Here is a 13,957-nt window from a genome sequence, read left to right as displayed (position 1 = left end):
AATTAATAAAAGAACTCTTTCACTCTAGTGGACATACTTTTAGTAGGAAATAATCACGAAAATAATTCCATAACAAACACACCAAAAAAATAAAAATAAAAATGGTACGTTGTGGTTTAAGTTCGAGTTGTGTGATACTCACATTCTTATTAAAACCTTATTTGCTATATACATAGGAGACTGATGGTTAAATAGCATATAAATCATGGCACTAAAACTAATTTAAAATCAATTTTGTAAGCTTCATAACAGACAATTTAATCTGAAAATTAATTCTAAAAATCCAATTTTCGAACGAAATTTGTATATCTAAATCGCGAGCGCACACGAGTCAATTTTAGGCTCCAACAGTAGCATTATGTCAAATCACATAAACCTTCTTCTTCTTTGTTTCTCTGCTATTTGTTTGTGATCTCTTGCTCTCATTTTTATCTCAACACACTCAATGGTTAGATGAAACTATTAGAATTGAGATAACATTAGTCATTTAAGTAAAAACAAGTACAACAACCTAAGTAGAACACATAGGTGATAAATATATTGTGCATCATCTATTACAAAAAAGAGAAGGATATAGTTTAATAGTTTATATAAAAGCTCAATACATATGCAATCGAGCATAATCTTACCACCATCTTTAGCATTTCAAAGCCAAAAAAAAAAAAAAAACATCTAGACCGTATTTTCTGTAATGGAGTAGAGATTTGAACCTGTGACCTTTGGTTTAGTTTTGATATTAAATTGAAGCATGTGCTCCATCTCAACTAAAAGGCTAAACTAATAATTGGATTGCACTCAACATATATCAATCTGACTTTGTAATTTGTGGCGAGGGTGAAAGAATATCTTGTTACAACAATTATTTTTCAAAATTTATTTATGCACCAAGCATTTCAATTTTTTTTCCATAATTCGAATGGGAATATCAAATTAGCTAATTAAACAAGATTTGAAGACTTCATCAGAGACAGGTCTCCTTACAATGAATTGCTTTTGTTTTTAAATTAAAAATTGGAAATTAAAAAAAAAAAAAAAAAAACTCAACTTTCCTTTTCAACTTTAAGAAGGGGTGGTTGAGAAATTGAAAATACGAAAAACATCTCTATGCAAACCCCACCTCAATCTCCACAAATGACATGACCCATGCCATACCCATATATATTCTCACCTCCACCCCCGACCACCACCGTCTAGCCGGACCCCACCGTTTTCACGGCGGTCCACCGACAACCCATGGCTACCCCACCGCCGCAACCATGGTCAAACCTGGCTAGTCACTTTGTTCACAGAGTGAGAATATGTATATAGGGGTGTGCAAAAAACGACTGATTCATAATATTTTAATTTTTTGTTCGATTTTGATTATATAGTTTTAAAAAGTCAACTTAACAGTAAATAACATTTAGTTTCTAACACTTAGGATAGTCTTTCAACTTAACAGTAAATGACATTTAGTTTCTAACAACATGATAATGATCTCAATGAGTTATGAATAACAACGTGTTTTATTATATACTCTCTCTATCTCATTTTATGTGTCTCTGATTCGGTTAACGATGCTTGACTAAAGTTATTTTTAATTCAGTTTTTTCATAATATTAAATTTAGTATTAGTATACAAAATTGATATATTTAGAAACTACACTAAAAGTACTATTAAACACAAAAAAAAAAAAAAATTAAATTTAAAAATATGTAAATAATACTAAAGAAAAAAAAAATTAGTTTGACCCATAAATAATAAGTAAGATAGATAAAATGTAACAGGGATTACTAATATTACATTTAAGTGATTGATATCACTTAATACTTATCCGTTATGAATTATTGATCAATCAATTATAAAGTTTCTAAAATTTTAAATTTCAAGATTAAATCAAAATGGAGTCTCGATGATCATCCCTACACGTGGACGTACAGTGCGCAAAATTACCGGCCTTTTGCGTATGTGTCAATGTGTGATGCGAGGTGATGAAATGCTCCGATAAACGTGGATACGAGGCCAACCACCATCATATCCAAAAAGGAAGTAAAAGATAAGAAAAAGTTTGAGGTTTGTGGCCACCTACTTAATGCCACTAACCTAACCACAATCATTAAACTCTATACTTAGAAAAAATTCCATGTTTTTATCCTACACGAGTACAAAAAGTGCGTTACCAAACATAGTATTCAATCATTTCATCAGTAGTGAAATGGCCAAAGCCACTGATCAGTTATGAGTTGGTTGCGAGCTACGAATTTAAGCTTAAAAAGAATTGTAATCTAATCAAAGAGTTAATTCCATTTTTCATCATTTTTCCAAAAGGCTCAACCCCGACCTTAAGGGCCCCCCACAGAGTATTTGGGAGGATGTAAATCATGGTGACTCAACTGAACATGAACCATAGAGGCCCCCCCACACCCCGGCCCGACAAAGTATTTGGGAGGATGTAAATCATGGTGACTCAACTGAACATGAACCATAGAGGCCCCCCCACACCCCGGCCCGTTTGGGAGGATATAAATCATGGTGACTCAACTGAACATGGCCCGTTTGGGAGGATATAAATCATGGTGACTCAACTGAACATGAACCATAGAGGCCCCCCACACCCCGGCCCGTTTGGGAGGATGTAAATCATGGTGACTCAACTGAACATGAACCATAGAGGCCCCCCACACCCCGGCCCGTTTGGGAGGATGTAAATCATGGTGACTCAACTGAACATGAACCATAGAGGCCCCCCACACCCCGGCCCGACAAAGTATTTGGGAGGATGTAAATCATGGTGACTCAACTGAACATGAACCATAGAGGCCCCCCACACCCCGGCCCGACAAAGTATTTGGGAGGATGTAAATCATGGTGACTCAAATGAACATGAACCATAGAGGCTAGACCGGTGCTCACTCCGGCCCGACAGAGTATTTGAGAGGTTGCTCCCACACTGCCGCTGGTGAGACTCGATCCCTGGTCATTCTTCCAAAGTTTCACCTCTATGACCCGTTGAGCTACCCATGCGGGCCATTTTTCATCATAAATTTATAGGTGACAGTTCACCTTTAGTAATTTTTTATCAGAATATTCCTTTTTAGTCTTAGTATTATTGTGACATGACCAATTTTAGTTCTCAATAAAAAAAAATTGAAATTTCATTAAATACAATGGCATTTCGCTCTTCAATTATGAATATTTTATAAAAAAAAATAAACATAAAAATACAACGGGTCAACACACTTTGTATTAAAAAGATCAAAATATCCTTCAACTTAACCAGATTTCGACAATTTTGCTGATAAATGACCAAAATTGATCATGTCACAATAATACTATGACCAAAAATGAATATTATGATAAAAAATGACTAAAAGGGGATTGACACCTATAAATCTAGGACAAAAAATGGAATTAATTCTTTCATGAAAAGTAAATAATGTAAGAATTCAAATTCTATTATTTTGTTGGTGGGATAAGGATTATTACCAATTTTTATTGAGTTAATTCCATTTTTGGTCCTAGATTTATAATTGATATTTCACTTTTAGTACTTTCTTTTCAAATCATCCTTCTTTGATCCTAGTATTATTGTGGCATAACCAATTTTGGTCCTCCATCAACAAAACCGTTTAAATTTCCTAAAATACAAGGGCATTTAGGTATTCAATTATGAAGTTTTTTCAAAAAAAAAAAATTAAAAATAAAAATATAGCGGGTTAACCCACTTTGTATAAAAATGATCGAAATGGTCTTGTATTTAACAATATTTCAACAATTTTGTTAACAGAGGACAAAAAATGGTCATGCCACAATAATACTAGGACAAAAAATGGATGTTCTGAAAAAGAAGGACTAAAAGTGGATTGCTACTTATAAATCTATGAAAAAAAATGGAATTAACTCAATTTTTATTCTAATGTTTTGTTTATGAGGGTATTGAAATCGAATAAAGCTGTGTTTGGTAGAGCTTATAACTTATTTTAAGCTACTAATAAGTTATAAGCTCTGTTTGGTAATGTTCCCAAAATAAACTCGTAGCTTAAAATAAGAGCTTATTTTGAAACGCTATCTTAAGTAGCATTTCAAAATAAGCTAGTAGCTTTCTATTTTTTTTTTTTTTTTTCATCTTTGTCCTTATTATTTTTAAAAAATGACATTCTTTAACCTTCCCAATTAAAATATTTTTATCTTCTCCCCGCAACTTTCACCGCAATTATTATTTTAAAATGTTAATTTTTTTAAAGACAAAATGTTAACTTTTAATATGTAAACAAACTAATTTAAATTTTATGATGATATTCTTTTTTTGTCTTTTTACATTTATTAGCTTATCAAAAAGCTAATTTTATCAAACACTTTCAAGAATAACATCTCTTTAGTTTCAGCTCCCAGCTTATAACTTTTCAGCTTTCAACTACTTTTAAGCTTTCAATTACCTTTTCAGCTAAGTTTGTCAAATATAGCCTACGTAATATAAAATCTAAAATATTCCCTTGATTTGCAATTCTTAAAAGGATGATGTAAAATTATTAAGAAAGTGTGGTCCTCACAATTCAACTTTTCTTCCCACATATCATCGTACTCCGTATAAACTTTTGACTAAGAGTTAATCGGGGACAGGAAATCCCGTCCTCACCTAATTCCCCACGAGGATAAAGATGAGGTCTATTTTCAATTCCCCGTTAGAGATGGGGATAAGGTCGGAATTTCAAGAGCGGAACAGGGAGTATACTCTCTACCCCGCTTGTTGCCATGCCTACTGAAGAGTGTGTAAAGGACACAGCTGGCCTAAAAAAGACAACAAACTTATCCCGTCGGCATCGGGCAATAAAAGCATTTAAGCAGCAAACAACGTTTTAATAAAAAATAGCGTGTAAAGGACACTCGAGCCTACCAAATTCTTTTCATTATTTATGGACAAAAAGAGGGGTACACCCAACACAAACATTAATGCTTTTATGTTCAACAGCGCTTCATATGTTACATCAAATGAAATTGTTTTTGTGGCACTCCCATCCCATTTTCTTCTTTTGATCTGTGATTAATTTAGTGCCAGGAGGAATCCCACAATGTTCATCAACTTTCCACGTTACATTCATCGGTACATCCCTGCCCTACTACTTATTCGAGCATCTACACTTGGCACGATTATCAGCTAACCTCTGGAAAGATAAAAAAAAAAGTGTGTTAGTCTAAGAATATGGTGGGAATAATGTGACACAATTGACTTATAAGATAAACCTTCACTTTCTGCTCTAGATCTTTAATGTAATCCACTGCCAGGTCCAACATATCTGCTGTGTTTGTTTGCTGTCAAACATCGAAACGCAACGCGTAACTTAACCTTCCATACATTACGACGATATATCGCGTTGATAAAATATAGGTTTTACCTTGTCCATGTTCGGGACGAGCTCTTGCAGCTTCCTCATTCTGTCGCTTATTCGAGTTCTTCTAACCTAAAGTAGATTGAGTTGGACATGTAAGAAAACGCGGTTCAATTCTAGTCCTAACATGGAATAGGGCTAAGAGCCTGCATAGACAGCTCAACTGGTCATAGAGGTGAAAATTGGAAAGAATAAGGCTAAGAGAATATGTTTACTCGAAGTGAAAAATTGAAGTAAACGCAATAGCTCGCCTTACCCTCTCGGCAATGCTGCGAGGGTGAGTAGCGCAACCTCTCTTTGCCCGGACCCTGCAAGGCACAGAATCCTGCAATATGGACGATAACTCCTCGGAGCTTTTGGGTAAACTGAGGTGATGAGATAAACGGCCGGGAGGGCGACTTCGACTACCTTCTGTGTTCTGATATACCAAAATGTTATTATACGATCCATAAACCACAGATTAAATCTATAAAGTGGTAAAGATGATATATATACCTTAAAATCTGGTGCTTTTGCTTTCAAACTTGGCTTTTCATCTGTTACTTTAAGGAAGTCATCAGACAAGAGATCTAAATCATCCCAAGAAGGTATAGGGAAACTTGACAAGTAACTTTCATCCATTGTCTGATCTTCATTGAAGCCCCCGACGCCATCCCCCGAACAGGCTTCTTCCTTCACCGCACTGGCTCCCGTTTCAGATATAGAAGCCATTCCCCGCGAAGGGGGATGTCTGGGTGACAAATCCACGCGATTCTTGAACACGTTTGGAGATGCAAATGATGCTTCTGCAGCATTAGTACCTGATCATCGCGCTATGTTCTGTTAGTTAATTGCAGATGAGACATGTTTAGCAACAGCTCAAAGTAACTAAGAGCAAAATCCATAGCCTAGACAATGATCTCCTCATTCTTGACAAGATTATAAACCTCAGAGTGTACTGCCATAAACCTCAGAGTGTGACATTATGTTCTCAAACTATTACTTTAACCAAATTAGTGTTCCTGTGAGGAAAAAACTATCAAGTCAAATCTCAACTTGTAGACTTCTCCTGCTGAAATATCATGCAAAATAACCACCCAATAGGTAACCCCAACCAAATTGGTCAGGATATTGACTTGTAACCACAAAATTACAAAAAGTCGGGTAACCCCAAGAACCAAGTTGGTCGAATTGTTGACTTGTAATCACAGAGTTACAATTTTGACTCTCGAGAGCAGCCTATTGACCTTCTTGGTTTGAGCAAAAATATAAATCTTCGTACTCAAATATTTATTTACTCTGTACTGTATTTATTTATTTAGGGTTAAAGTTGATTTGGGTACGAAAATTTGCATTTTCGCGTGGATCTTAATAAGGAGAAGAAGAAAGAATCATTCGATGAAGGATGAGAAATTACCATTATGACCCTATTTCTAACTATCAACTAACAGAATTTTTAACAAATGACTCAATTGTGTAAAACCATCCAAGTCCAGAACTGAACACAAAAAGTCATTTAAGACTAATTTGAGTAAGGTATTAACTCCATTATCAACTGTATAATTGCAGTTAATGGGAAAAGGGAAATATTTACAGTGTGAAAGGAGCTAATTAAGAAGATGATGCAGTAGAAAAGAATGAGCAGAAACATACATATATACATATACATACCACTTTTTATATTGAATTGATCAAAGAAACCAGCAGGGGAGCTGTTAAAACGAGTGAGATTTGAGTTGGAAACGCCAGTGTTCATCTTTACAGGGGCAAAACAACCCGGATTCACTGGGCTCATCAATCCATACGAATTATCCCCTCCAGAAAAAGGCTGGGAGTGACTAGAATACTTCATCTCTTGCCGTGGCTGCAGACGAGCTTCGGGTTCTTGCTTCGGCGGCGGCACAAGCGGCGGTTTCGCATCCGAACCGCCGCCGGAGCTACAAGAACTCGAGTCCCGGGCACCCCCCATGGTGGCTATTAATCGTGCGAAAGCTTGCTGTATGTTGGGGCCTGAACCGCCGGCGCTTAGCATATTGTCATCCCTGGCATAACCGCCGCCGGAGTTGGCCGGAGGCGGCGTCGGAGCGGCGTTCAAAATGGTGTCAAAATATGAACTTGGCGCGGATCGAAACCGCGTCAGGCAAGAACTCATCTGTTGCTGCTGACACCGAGTCTGATCCATGAAAACTCGTTTCTTTTTTTACTTTTTTTTTTTTATTTTCCCAATGCCGATTCTTATAATTCTTATAGCACCCAGACCCAAAAAATGGCAGAAAAGCGATGCTCAAAGCCTCAAATCACATCAAAAAAATTGAGAATTTTTTAGAAACCCGAAATTCTATAGATAACAAAATTTTAAGAATCAAGGTTTAAAAAATAAAAAAAAAAAAACAGGTTTTTTAGTTTTTATTCAAGAAACTCGAGTACCCACAACAGTCAACACTCTAGTACTTTCCTCTTTGTCTTAAGTAAAAAGAAATTTATTAGGTGTTTGTGGTGAAATTATGAATCCCAGAAAAGAGGTGAAGGCAAAACAGAAGAGCGATGAAAACCAGTGAAACAGAATCTTCAGACACAGAGGAGTAAACAGTGAAAAGATACAGAAAACACTACTTTTCCCTATTAATGGAGAAGGGAAGGTGGCGGAGGCGGCGGCGGAGGCGGAGGAGAAGGTGGCGGTGGGGATGGGGGAGTGGAAAACTGTAGTAAGCTAGGCTAGTCGCCAATGGGAAGTCCGGCGAAGCAGATATCACGGACTGGCTTTCTTAATGCACTTTTAAAAAATCACAAATTTTTTATTTTTTGATTGATTGTAGTTTACTATATTGGGCATGCCCACTGCCCTTAATTACTTAATTGCCTCTCATAAATATCAAAATAATTGTATTAAAACTGCATTGACAATTCAACCCTGCTGGACCAAATAAAAAACAAGGTAGCATTTGGTTCATAACAAAGTAGCTAGGGTTGAGACTAGAAGTGTGGGCGTGGGAAGACCAGTCAAATTGATCATATTCTTGATTTGGTAATTATAAGGTTACAACTTACAAGTTCAACTCTTAGCAGAAGTGGACTATAGTCATTCTTGATTTGAGCTAGTAAGTTGTAGACGACTTGAAATTTACCTCATTCACATTTCTAGATAATGGTTACGGGTTTTCCTCGCCACAAAAAAAAACTTAGAAATGTCAATTTAATTACATCCGTTCAGTGAGTATTCGTTTTCATTTGTTTTGACTTTGAGTAAGTCGAATTTAAATGTAAAACTTTTGCAAGATTGAGTTTGATAAATATGGATATGATTAATATTTGATGTACTGGTGCGGTATAATATCTATACATGTGTGGTTAATCACAAAGTGACACATCATTAAAAAGTAATTAGAAAGTTAAAAAGTTTTTTTTTTAAATAAAAAATATAAAAAATCATGCCAAGAACCTTGTGGTCCAGTGGCACCAAGTGCTCCATCATATGAGAGGTTGTGAGATCGAGTCTCAGTGAATGTGCTATTGACTCTTTGTGCTTCAATAGGTTGAGAAAGTAGTTATGAACAGATATTGCATTGTAATAGAGTCAGTCAAATCCAAAAAATCAATGAACTGTATATATTGAAAATACTATTTGAACTCCTCAATTTTACTTCTAACCTTTACTCTCTATTTTAAAAACATTTTTCTTGAAAATCATAGGATGAAGATAACTTATCATAAAAATGAGGGAATAGAGATTTAGGGTGTGTTTGGTTTGCACATGAGAATCGTAATCGGAATGGGTATAAAATACTTGGTAATGGTAATGGGTTTTAGTGAAAGTATTTTGCATGTTTGATAGTAGGGTGGAATGAGAATGATTATCAATAATGTTGTTTGGTTATGCATGATCCAATAATGAGAATAAAGATTTTTAAAATACAAGAACACAAAATCAAGATAATGGATTCTAATATAAAGACATTCAAAACACCAATATGAATAAAAAAAAAAAAAAAAAAAATCTAAAAGCACTAATCAAAGTGGATGATACTCTTATTTTATTTGGGTATGAGTTTTTCAAGTAAGTGAGCATTTGAAACTCATAATAATGTTCTAAAAACCTATCAATCAAACAATACCAATCACTTTGATACCCATTTCTTAGAGTCCATGTAGTAAAATTCTTGTATTTTACACTTTACTTTCTTAGCTTCTTCCTGGTATTTTTCTCCAACATCTTCTTTATTATTTTCGATTTCAAATCTATTGAAGGATGTCGATGATTAAAGCATTAATGGGAAAAGTGTTAAATTGGCCCCCTAAGTCGACCGGATAGTGCAATTGGGTTCCCTGCTAACTAAAAAAAAAACTCCATTTAGATCCCCTAAACCTGTAAAATTATTCAATTAAGTCCAAAATGACTTGTTTAACAGGTTAAGTCTTCACATTGTTGACACGTGTCATTTTAAAATATTTTTTTTGATTTTTTTATTATAAATTTTATTTATATATTTATTAAAATACATATTATATTTAAAAAAAAAAAAAAAAAAAAAACTCAGCCACCGGTGGCTGACTATCTAAAATTAGCTGTATTTATTAAAATACATATTTGCTAAAAAGCATTTGAGAAGGTTAATTTTTTTTTAATATAATATGTATTTTAATAAATATATAAATAAAATTTATAAAAAAATCAAAAAAATTATTTTAAAATGACACGTGTCAACAATGTGAAGATTTAACCTGTTAAACAAGTCACTTTGGACTTAATTGAACAATTTTACAGGTTTAGGGGATCTAAATGGAACTTTTTTTAGTTAGGGGACCCAATTACACTATCCGGTCGACTTAGGGGACCAATTTGACACTTTTCCCAAGCATTAATAATAACAAATAAAAATAAAAATGCAAAGGTCTCAAACATGGTTGTATTGCTTTAGTGGGAACCGCAGTAGTTATGCATATTTCTTTTCATATATATCCAAAAGCATTCCATCAAAAGACTCCTTTAGACACATTCATATGTAGGCATCTCAAAATTATGAAATGTGTATCGTCTGAGGAAAATAAAAGTGGTCAAAGTGGAACAAAGATGTAGAGTTTTGATGAGAGGTTTTTAGGAGACAAAGGAGATGTTCTGATTAATTAGGGTTTGAAATTTTAGTAAAGAGAATTAGAGTTCTTATATTAAATTAATTAATAAATATATTAAATTTCAAATTATGATTTATTTGCAAATAAAAGTTTCTTTATTTTATAATTGCTCTTGAATTATATGTCACTTTGTGGTTAGCTGTAAATGTATATACATCGTCGGTGTATTAAATATTAATTAATTATATATATATATATATATATATATATATATATATATATATATATATATATATATATATGAGCGCTCATATGTGGTCATGTCATTAGGTGTGGAGGTGTGGTCGTATCTGTGTCGTTGAATCAGTTTAATCTAACGGCAGTGGCTAATTATGATGATTTGAGGATTTTTGCGCATTTTGGTAAGCGGGGGTGTTATGGTAATTACAGTGGTCATTTATAGCGGTCGGGTTCCAGAATACACCAACAGTGTTGACAACATGCACCAATAGTGTAATAAAACACACCACAGTGAAACGCACCAATAGTGTATTCCCGAACACTGTATGGTGTATTTATTCATATCTAATGGCGCATTTTTGGTGATGCGTACCTAATTTGTGTATATTTTTTGTTGTGCATTTCATAACGTGGATGGTGTATGTTTGTATAACAATTGGTGCGGCCGCACTGACCACACGGGAAGGCATTGTTGTACCTGAACTTGGCACCAATGGGAATCTACAAATACACCAGAGTAAGGCTAATAATGCACTAATTACACAAATAAAACACACAACAATGTGATTTCCCTTATTCCGGTGCCCTATGACGAGTTTACCCTTGCAGTTCGCTGGGTAGGAGAACATGCGCGAAAATACTGGAAGAATCTTGATTAATGTGATTCATTGGATCTATCTAATCTAATGGCATGTAATTGACCATATGACCACATCTAACAACATGGCTACACTTGATCGCCCCTATATATATATATATATATATATATATATATATATATATATATATATATATATATATATATATATATATATATATATATATATATATATATTTATATTTATATTTATAGCAAAAATTTGTATGAGACCATCTCACGAATTCTTGTTCGTGAGACGGGTCAGGTCAAGATGAAATGTAATACTTCAATCATTATTGTGTGGACTATATTTTGTCTACGGTAAAATAATGTAAATTTAGTACAAAAATAATGTACATTCAGTACAAAAATAATGTACATTGTATTCTAGAGATGCACATTATTTTTGTTCTGAGTGTACATTATATTGTATAATGTACATTTAGTATATTAAAAATGTACTTTTTGTTATTGTCAACATAACATTGTGTGGACCATGGTCCAGACAATAATTTCCCGAGGTACATTTAGTATATTAAAAATGTACTTTTTGTTATGGTCCACACAACTTTGTGTGGACCATCACACAATAATTTCCCGAGGTACATTTAGTATATTAAAAATGTACTTTTTGTTATGGTCCACACAACTTTGTGTGGACCATCACACAATAATTTCCCGAGTTGAGAGGTGAAAATTAATTCTATAATTCATACCTAACTTAGCCCACAAGGCTAGCCATATTTTTTATGCTCATTTTGGGATTTATTTAATTAGCACCCTTTCCTTGTGCAAGAGAGAGAACATCTATGCTATACAATTCAATAAGTTTTAAAAATGCTCTTGTATAAATAGTGGTGCAAACCCACTTCTCAAACCAATGTGGGGCTTTTCTATCTTCTTTTTCCAACTCAAATGAGTCTACTTTGAGAATTAATTTTTCATTCATCCATTATCCATTTTGAACGTAAAATATATCAATCTTTTTGTCTCACTACGAAAAACCAAATTTACTTTGACCTGACTCAAATCGGAAGTGACCCCACTAATAATTATACCACAAAATAGTCACTTAAAATGTCATTTTATGCTATTTTTTCAACATATATAAGAATCAAAGTTTAAAATAAATAATTGATATTTCAAAACTTATTGAATCGAAATTCACCTAGATATGTGCTCTGCCTTAAAAAATAAAAAATAAAAAAAATTGCTAAGTTAACTAAGGGAACGGGACCAGGACTATGTGGTCCAATGGTACCCGGGTTGGACTTCCATTTGGAAGGTTGTGAGTTCGAGCCTCAGTGGAGGCGTTATTAGCTCTTTGTGTTTCAGTAGGTTGAGAAAGTATATGAACAGATACTACAATGTAATAGAGCTAGTAGCATTCAAAAAAAAAAAAAAAAAAAAAAAAACTAAGGGAACGGGAGAACGACTTGTGGTCCTTTCCTTCCTTGCTTGAAGCTTTCTTTTTCTTTCTTACTATGTGATTTTAGAATTTTTATTTATTTATTTATTTATTATTATTATTATTATTATTATTTTAAGTGAAGGCCGCTTGAAACTACATAGTTTTTAGTCGAAAATGACTTCTACAAATTTAAAAGAAAAAAAAAAGGTTTTTAGGACAAAGAATGAAATATGACTTGAAATATAGTAATGAACGAAAGTGGTAAAAGAATTTTTTTTTTTTTAATTCTAATTTTGAAATATGGAAAATGAATACATTAGTGTTGAACTGAGAATCATTCCTGGTTTTTATCTTAAAATATGCAAACCAAACGCCTACCAAGTGCCAACTTTTATATTACGGAGCATTTGATATATGTACGAACTTATGCATTCAGTAATCAATGAGAATGGGCATTCTTTAGTCCTTTTCATCTTTAAAGAGCATTTGATAGAGTGATAAATTGAGTGGTTAAAATTTTTTAGTCATCCAACCATATTCATACAACAATAACTTTAGATGTGGGCAGTTTAGTGTGAAGATTCACAGATTTTTATGATTTTCTCGAAAGAAAAAGGCGATGAGACTCATGGCATTTGCTAAAAATGCTTGTAGGACTTAGTGACTTTCCGTGGGTGGTGATGAGGGACTATAATGATTTGCTTGATCATTCTAAGAAAAGATGTCGGGTTCCACATCCCGATTAGATAATAACAGGTTTTAGAGATGTCGTATTGGATTGTGGGCTAAAAGATTTATCTTTTAGCGGCCACCAATTTACTTAGGAAAGAGCTCGTGGCACTAGAGATATGGTGGAAGAGAAACTAGACAGAATTCTCACAACGAATTCATGGTTGTCATTGTTTGAAGGGGCCAAAGCTTGCTCTATAGCTTGCTCGTATAGCGATCATTTACCCCTAGTGTTAATACTAGTGGTGATACCTTTGGGAGTACGAAGGCGGAGAATTTTTTTATTATTATTATAATATATATGTGGTTGAGGGAGGGTAGGTGCAGAGAAATATTGTCTCACAATTGGGGCAGGATAGGGGGGTTGGATGTGTTGGCTAGAATTGAGGCATGTAGCCAGGATATTTGGAGGTGTGGACGAACCTACAACAAGGAGTTCCAGCGTAGAATCAGCATATGTAAAAGCCAGCTAGAGAGGCTTCGATCATTGAGAGATGATGTTGTTGGATCGCTGATTATAA

At 34.2% G+C, this 13,957-nt stretch overlaps 1 protein-coding gene across 1 annotated transcript; it reads right to left on the bottom strand.

The window, feature by feature from the left end:
• Positions 1 to 4,854: 4,854 nt before the first annotated feature.
• LOC109159688 (transcription factor bHLH130-like) lies at positions 4,855 to 8,129 on the bottom strand. The gene is made up of 6 exons (XM_019307775.1): positions 7,018 to 8,129; positions 5,863 to 6,167; positions 5,624 to 5,785; positions 5,374 to 5,439; positions 5,222 to 5,290; positions 4,855 to 5,142 (listed from the first exon to the last, which is right to left on the bottom strand). The coding sequence occupies exons 1-6, from the start codon at positions 7,526 to 7,528 to the stop codon at positions 5,098 to 5,100; spliced, it is 1,158 nt and encodes a 385-aa protein (XP_019163320.1). The 5' UTR covers positions 7,529 to 8,129; the 3' UTR covers positions 4,855 to 5,097.
• Between the last annotated feature and the right edge of the window lie 5,828 nt (positions 8,130 to 13,957).

This window comes from Ipomoea nil, unplaced genomic scaffold (genome assembly GCF_001879475.1).
Source record: "Ipomoea nil cultivar Tokyo-kokei standard unplaced genomic scaffold, Asagao_1.1 scaffold2845, whole genome shotgun sequence".
Taxonomy (NCBI): domain Eukaryota; kingdom Viridiplantae; phylum Streptophyta; class Magnoliopsida; order Solanales; family Convolvulaceae; genus Ipomoea; species Ipomoea nil.
Note: the sequence above shows the minus strand (reverse complement) of the source record. Positions and strands in the feature narration are given on the sequence as shown.